Below are 8328 nucleotides of genomic sequence, written 5' to 3'. Positions count from 1 at the left end.
ACAGACCCCCACACAGCCCAGAGACGTCACGGCCTGAGACACAGACCCTCAAGCAGCTCAGAGGATTCAAAGCCTGGGGCACAGACCCTCACATAGCCCAGACACGTCGCGGCCTGAGACACAGATCCCAAAAGACCTCACAGACCTCTCAGCCTGACACGCAGGCCCCAGACAGCCCAGAAACGTCAGAGATGGAGACCCCTGGCCGCTAAGAGACCCAGAGTCTCAAAGCTAGATCCCGANCCGAGACGCAGACCCCAGAAAACAGCCCAGAGATTTCACAGCCTGACTCGCAGACTGCACCTGGCCCAGAGATTAAAGAGCCCGTGAAGGAGATTTCCCAACAGTCCAGAGACCTCAATAGCCTGAAGCACAGAGCCCCAAGCAGCCCAGAGACCTAACACGTTGCACTGAGACCTCCAAACAGGGCAGAGAACGCACAACCTAAAACACACTACCCCCAGCAGGCGACAGACCTCACAGCCTGAGAGCAGACCCCCCACATCCGGCCCAGAGACCTCACGGCCCGGAACACAGACCCTCATAGAGCCCAGAGACCTCACAGCCTGAGATACAGATCCCCAAAGAGCTCAGAGACTTCACAGCCTGACACACAGTCCCCACTCAGCCCAGACACGGCAGAGATGCAGACCCCACATGGCTGAGAGGCCTCAGACAGCGAAACGGAGACCCGCAAGGACTCCAGAGATTTGGCCGACCACCAAAGAGGCCAGACACCTCGCGTTCTGCTCACAGACACGTACGCATCCCAGAGTCCTTCGAGCCTCAGACGCAGACCCCCAAACAGCCCAGAGACCTAACACGTTGCACTGAGACCTCCAAATAGGGCAGAGAACGCACAACCTAAAACACACTACCCCCAGCAGGCGACAGACCTCACAGCCTGAGAGCAGACCCCCCGCATCCGGCCCAGAGACCTCACGGCCCGGGACACAGACCCTCATAGAGCCCAGAGACCTCACAGCCTGAGATACAGATCCCCAAAGAGCTCAGAGACTTCACAGCCTGACACACAGTCCCCACTCAGCCCAGACACGGCAGAGATGCAGACCCCACATGGCTGAGAGGCCTCAGACAGCGAAACGGAGGCCCGCAAGGACTCCAGAGATTTCGCCGACCACCAAAGAGCCCAGACACCTCGCGTTCTGCTCACAGACACGTACGCATCCCAGGTCCTTCGAGCCTCAGACGCAGACCCTCACACAGCCCAGAGATTTCACAACCTGAACCTCGGGTCCCCTCACGGCCTAGAGTCAGAACCCTCGCACGTTGCCTCAGAAACCCACAAATAGCCTAGTGGCCCCACAGACTGGAATAGTGCTTTTCCGAGGGCTTAGAACCCTTCTAGCTAGAGACACACGTTGACAAACAGTCTTGAGTCATTCTTGGCTCACACTGAAACTGTTAAACACTCCAGAGATGTCACCGCCTGTACCTGGACCCCCCAAAATCGGACAAACTTGCCCCTATAGATACAGCCCTCCAAATAGCCCAGATAAGTCACAGTCTGAGATACAAATCCACAGACAGTCTAGAGACTTGGTATCCTGAGACATAGACTTCCATGCAGGCCAGAGACTTCATAACTTGAGACACAGACCCTAAAGAACTCCAAGAGATTTCAGCATGAAACTGAAACCCACATAAAACCCGGAGACCTCTCAATGTGATACTCAGATCCCTAGACATCGTAGAGGCTTAACAGTTTGAGACCAGGGCCCCAACCATCCGAGAGACTTCACAGCATCAGATACAGACGTGCAAACAGCTAAAAGACCTTAGAGACTCAGACGTAGACCCCCCCCAAACATCCCAGACATCTTACTTCCTCCTACAGAGATCCCCAAAGAGCCCAGAGTCCTCACAGTATGAGACACTAACCCCAAAATAGCCCAGAGTGCTCACACTGTACATTCAGTCCCCGAGACAGCCTGAGTTCTCATGTGCACACAACCGAACATCCAGGTGACCTGCCATCTTGGGATAGTCCCCTCCAACTTTCCCATGTTATGCTGAGGGAGGCAGGACACCTCAGACATAAGTTCCCCAGCACCTACTACATTTCAGGAACATTACATCCAGGCCACCACAAATGCCTTCTGAGGGCCTCTCTCTCGCCCTAACAGTGACGGGCAGTGAGGACATGTGCGTGCACTTCTTTGATGTGGAGCGGGCGGCCAAGGCTGCTGTCAACAAGCTGCAAGGCCACAGCGCGCCCGTGCTTGACGTCAGCTTCAACTGTGACGAGAGCCTGCTGGCCTCCAGCGATGCCAGTGGCATGGTCATCGTGTGGAGGCGAGAGCAGAAGTAGGGTCCTACTGGCTCCGCCACTGTCCGCCGCCATCCCACCCCCACTACCCCCGCCTCGTGTTGTAAATAAAGTTGGGGCGGTTGTGCTGAGGGCTGGCTCCCAGCTCTGCCAAGAGCTGGGGGGGAGCGGCTGCTGCTGGACCTGAGGTGGGGTGGGCCCTTTCCCCCCCTGCCTTCCTGTGTCACTGTACCCGTTCACTGAGCTAGCAGTGATCGGATGTCTGCTCAGAAGCAGGCTTTGCTTGAAGTGTTTCACTGTCCTGTGTTTGACAGACATTATTGAGTGCCCACTATGTGCCAGGAACTGTTCTAGGCACAAGGGATACAGCTGTGACCTAAACTGACAGAAGCCCCTGCCCTCATGGGGCTCGCATCCTAGTGGGGGCAAGTAGACAGTCAACAAAACCATGTTAATAAGTCAGCTAAAGACCTAGTGGTACCCAGAAGTCTAAAGTGAGGATGGGAGAAAGAGTTGCAGCAGTGGGGGGTTGGGCTCTTTTTGGTGACTTCGTTTGGGAAGACATTCTTGAAAGAGTGACATTTAAACAAAGACCTGAATGAAGTGAGAGGGAGCCATACTGTGTGGGGAAGAACATTCTAGGCAGAGGGAAAAGCCAGGACAAAGACACTGAGGCTGGAATATGCCAGAAAGATCATTGTATAGGCCAGAGTGTGATAGCAGATGAGGTCGGACAGGCCAGGTGCCATAGGGCTTCGTGGGCCACAGTGAGGACTTGGGCTTTTCTTCTGGGTGAGGGGCAGTCCCCAGATGGTTTTGAGCAGAGGAGGGCAGGATCTGACTTTGTCATAACATGCTCCCTCTGGCTGCTGTGAAGGGAACACACTGTAGAGGTGAGGGCAGAAGCAGGGGACCACTGCGACAGCAATGATGGGGACCAACAGCAGGGAGTGACAGTGGAGGAGTAGTTGGGTTCTACCCTGGGGGGTTCATCATATTAGGCTGCAGGACTCTGCTGTCTCCTCAGGGGGCTGAGTGTCCCAGACGTGACAGCCCCTCCCTGGGCCCCACAGCTGTCTGTGCATCAGGTTGTCTCCCACCAGTTAGTGCAGAGGTGGTGAGTGCTTGGAGTGCCAAGCTGGTGCAGGGGCAGCCATGGACCTGAAGGCTGAGCTAGGGGCCCTGCCATGGGACAGCAGTGATGGGGAATCTTTCTCCACCCCCAGAGAAACCCTCCAACCACCCCTGTCTTCTCCCATGCCCATCCAAGTCCCAAATTCAAGCCATGGAGCAACTCAGAGACCAAAAGGTGATGCTCAGTATTTGAGGGAGCCTTCAGTGAGGAGAGAAAGGTTGGGTATTGACAGGGGAACAAAAACCAAAATCCCTTGTCAATAGCCAGAAAACGTCAGTGTGACCAGAAATTCAAAGAGCCTCTCCTCCAGCTCAGTGCACGGCCACATATCCATCAATTGGAACCGTGGCTAACATCTTGGGACCTTAGCGTCAATCCGCAGAGTCACAGAGACTCCAACCTGGGGACTCGTGGCTATGATTTATTCTAGCAAAAAGATGCCAAGCAAAATCAGCAAAGGGAAATGGTGCATGGGGGCCAAGTCCAGGGGAGACAGGCGTGAGTTCCCCCAGTAACGGGTTGTGACAACCCATGTAAAATGTTGCCAACCAGGGAAGCTCATTAGAAACTTAGTGCCCAGGGCTTTTATTGGGGGCTGGTAACATAGGCACCCCCTTCCTGTCACATACCCCAATTCCAGACTCCTAGAAGTAAAACAGGTGTTCAGCAGAAACCACATTGTTTGTACAAGCAGTTTAGGCACCGTGAGCCACTCTTGTCATTTAGGAAAGGGTGAAAACCCCTCCTGAAATCTAAGTTCCCAGATACCAGCCAAGGGCCACCCTCAAAGCAGGCCTTTGCAAGAACAGTAGGTCAGGCCTGTTTTGCTAACTCTTCTCTGCGTGGTCTGCAACACCAAACAGATGCTCAGTTTCAGCCAAGGTCTGTGGATGGCAAGATAATTTGGGGGAACCTCATTTTTCTCTAACGCTTTTTCTTTTCCTCACGCTCTTTATGTTCTTTATTGAATCTGGATTCAAGATGATTGATCATGATTTTCATTGTGCATGATTTTGGGAGTTTCCTCCTTGTGAAATTTTGAGGTGGCAGAATTGACATTCTACTTTAAATTTATCTTGGTGATGCTATTTTTTGACTCACAACCTAAGAGGAAATAAAATAATGGGCAAATAATAAAGAAAGAATAAAAAATAATGTTATCAGTCAAACTTGAGCCTCTGTTAATTTGTCCATCATCACTGTGCCTCTGGTTTGACATCACATCTGAAGCTCTGTTAACCATTCCGCCGCCAGGGCCACTCTAGTCTTGTCTCAAGTACAGGCTTCCAGTAGCTGTTCTATGCCTTTTGTCTGACTTTGAACCAAGAGACCCTCTGGTCTGAGCCTGAAGCTGGGCGTTTGTTAATAATTACCCCACCAGTGTTCCATTTGTCAAATCTCAAACCAGGGCTTCTGTATACCAGCAATTGTCTTCTGATCTGACCTTGAACTTGAACTCTGTTAATTATTTTATGATCAACACCCTTTTGCTCCATTCCAACCTCAAGGACCTTCAGCCCTTACCTTGAATTTGGGCTTCTATTAATTATTTCACCATCAGTCCTCTTATGGCATCAATGCCAATCTACACCTCTGTGTTAACAGCTGTATCATTAATGCCCATGTGGTCCAGACTTAAGCCCAGGGTGAAATAGCTTAGTTCCCTGTCCTCCCCTTGCTTTAATACTTATTTTAATTTTTTTTCCAGCTAATATTTGCCTGTATGTAAGTTTTTATTTAGAGTTGGGTTAAGGGTTAACAGCTGAATGCATTTCTGCACTCTGTAGCTCTGTGGTTACAAGCCTGTCAGTGTTTAGCCTTCCTGTGTTAGTACTAAACCACAGCCTGCCAGCAATTTCCTGTGTAGATGAGAGACAAAGTTGCTTTTTAATTTGTGCTAAAGAAGACCCCTACTCAAGACCTCATGGAAGTAGTCTCATTCTTCAACCACACTTCCTGCCCTTGCACCCAGCTGTGATGAAGCCCCTTACCCAAAACTAGTTAACCACCTGTTAAAGACCCCCGATTTAGGTAACTCTGCCTGAATACAGACAGAGCCAATAGAAATGCTGGCTGCTTACCTACCCAAAAAGAGTATTTAAGGCTAGTTCTCCCGGCATTCTGGGCTCCGGTCTTTGGAATGCTAATTCCCCTGAGTCTGCCAGCATAATAAATCTGTGTTCTCTGTCTCACCGAGTGACTCCATTTCTTTTGACGACTCCTTCTGCAACAAAGGTTCTGTTAACTATTCTACCATCACTGTCTCTTTGGTCTGACCTCAAATCTGGGCATTTCTTGTCATTTCCTCCACCAGTGCCTATCTAGTATGACCTCAAACCCAAGCACTTTAAATTCTACTACCATCAGTGTCCGTCTGGTCTACCCTCAAACCTGAGCCTCTGTTTTTTTGTTTGTTGTTCATTTGTTTGTTTAACGATACCGGTAAGGGGATCTTAATCCTTGGCTTGGTGTTGTCAGCACCACACTCAGCCAGGGAGCTAACCGGCCATCCCTATATGGGATCCGAACCCGTGGCCTTGGTGTTATCAGCACCACACTCTCCCGAGTGAGCCACGGGCCAGCCCTGGGCCTTAGGTTTAACTCATTATCAATATTCCTTAGAGCTGATACTTAAACTTGAGCCTCTGTTAACTTTTCCACACTCTATAGTGGAATAGTTTATTGGCCTGACCTCAATAAATTATTCCACTATTTATACTCACTTGATCTTTCTTTGAACCCTGGCCTCTATTTACTGTTCCTCAATAACTGTCCCTCTGATTGATCCTGAACCTTGGACTCTGGTCATAATTGCAGTATCAATTCCCTCTTGGTAGGCCTCAGACCTGCATGGCCTATTAACTTCCACTCTGTTCTGACCTTGAACCCAAGTTTCTGCAAACTATTTCACCATCAATACCCCTCTGGTTCCATTTGGAACTGAAATTCTGCTGACTATTCTTTGGTCCAACCTTGAACAGGGCCTCTGGTTAATATCCCACCATCACTGGCCCTCTGCTCTAGCTGGGCCTTTTTGAACTCTAGAACCATCAAGTCATCTCTGGTTTGACCTTGAATTCAGACTCTGGAAGCTTTGGCTCCAAGTCCCCTTTGATCTGAATTCTCACATGGGCATCTCTTAACTAATCCAACGTGACAGGCCCCTCATCCAATCAAAACCCAGAGCTTTCATTCGCTGTCCCACTGCTGGTGCCCCTCTGCCCTGACCACAAACCCAGACTTCTCTAAACTATTCCTCCATCATCAGCCCTCAGGTCTGACTGAATTGAGACTACTGTTAACTTCCAACATCAAAGGGCTCTGATCTGATTTTGAATTATTCCAAAATCCCCACCTCTCTGGTTTGAGCTCCTCTATCGACAATACCACCATCAGTGTCCTAGTCTGCCTTAAAAACTGGGTCTCTGTTAACTGTTCCACCATCACTGCTCCTCTGGCATGGCCTTGAACGCAGGCCTTCATTTAATATTCTAGCTTAAAGGCCCTTCTTGTCTCAAATCAAACCCAGACCTTTGTCAGTTCTTCATCCAAGAATGCCACACTGGTCATACCTGGGCTTCTGTTTAACTATTCAACCTTCAGTCCCCTCTGATCTGACTTTGGACTTCAGCCATTTTATTTTCACTCATACCATCCATACTCCATTGGTCTGACCTCACAATGGGTCCAATATTAACCAGTACAGTATCAATGTCCTTCTGGCCTGTTCTCAAACCAGGGTTCTCTTTTGTAGTCATTCCACCTTCCATGTCATCCTGATCCCTGATCAAAGCTCTTCCACTATCCTTGCTCCCTGGTCTGCCTGATTCTTACCCAGGACTTGTTTACTCTTCCACGTTCAAATCAACTGGTCTAGTTAGCCAAGATAGCCATTTAAGTATTCCAGACCAGCCCTGTTCTCAAACCCAGTCCTCTGTTAAATATATCACCATCAGCTCCCCTCTGGTTTGACCTTGAACCTGATCCTCTGATAACTGCTCCATTACCAGTGCCTTGTGCGTTTGTCATTGAACTTATGCAATTGTTATCTCTCCCAGCATCAGTGCCTCTAGAGTCTGAATTCAAACCCCAGGCCCTGCTAACTATTCCAGAATCTATTCCCCTCTTGACTGACCTCAATTGTCCCCATCCCTTTTTCTGTGGTCTGACCCTAAACCAGGGCCTCTGTTAATTATTACACCATGAATGCCCCTCTAGTCTGAGTTCAAGCATTTGCTAACTATTCCAACGTCAAGAGCTACCTCTCCTTCTAGATATTCAAACAGAACAATTGTTAACTAATTAAAAATCCTGGCCCTGTATCTGACCTCAAATCTGGGTCTCTTTATTTCATCACCAATGAATTTCTGGTCTCTTATTGAACCCTGTGTATTAACTCTTCTATTATCAGTGCCCCTCTTATCTGACTTTTTACCGTGGTTTCTGCTCATTCTTCCACTGTTGATTCCCTCTTGGTAGTGTTTGCCTTCCACCCAGGGCCCTGATTAGGTGACCCCTGTTAATGCCCTCTGGCCTGACCTTAAACAAGGGCTTTGGTTAGTGAGTTCACCATCAATACCCTCCTGTTTTAGAGCACTGACCCTGGCATGTTTTAATTAGTCCATCACCTATGCTCTATTTTCTGACCTTGAACCTGGACCACCGTTAAGTCTTTTAACATCCATGCCCCTTTGGTAAGACTTCAAATCTGGGATTATGGTAAATACTCCAGCATTAGTGGCCTTCTGATCTGAACTCGATGTAGGAGATGAGAACTACTGAACTTATGCAGACTTTAAAGTGGTCATGACTAGGAAAATACAGACTGCGGTGTGGACAAAACCATCCACAGAACTTTCTCTCTCTCTCTTTTTTTTTTTTTTTTTTTTGGCAGCTGGTCAGT

The 8328-nt window shown here is 49.2% G+C and overlaps 1 protein-coding gene across 5 annotated transcripts in view; it reads left to right on the top strand.

Annotated features, from left to right (window-relative positions):
- Positions 1–8328, top strand: part of WDR13 (WD repeat domain 13) — a 34069-nt gene that overhangs the window by 15727 nt on the left and 10014 nt on the right. For 4 of the 5 annotated variants that reach the window (XM_008571448.1, XM_008571446.1, XM_008571447.1 and 1 more), the window contains one exon: positions 2148–4594. The exons of the other annotated variant lie outside the window; for it this stretch is intronic. In XM_008571448.1, coding sequence (XP_008569670.1) covers positions 2148–2332 — 185 coding nt within the window. In that variant the 3' untranslated portion in view covers positions 2333–4594. Of the gene's footprint in view, positions 1–2147; positions 4595–8328 lie in introns of those variants that run through there. 5 annotated transcript variants of the gene reach the window in all.

The sequence above is a fragment of the Galeopterus variegatus genome, unplaced genomic scaffold (assembly GCF_000696425.1).
Source record: "Galeopterus variegatus unplaced genomic scaffold, G_variegatus-3.0.2 Scaffold688, whole genome shotgun sequence".
Taxonomy (NCBI): domain Eukaryota; kingdom Metazoa; phylum Chordata; class Mammalia; order Dermoptera; family Cynocephalidae; genus Galeopterus; species Galeopterus variegatus.
Note: the sequence above shows the minus strand (reverse complement) of the source record. Positions and strands in the feature narration are given on the sequence as shown.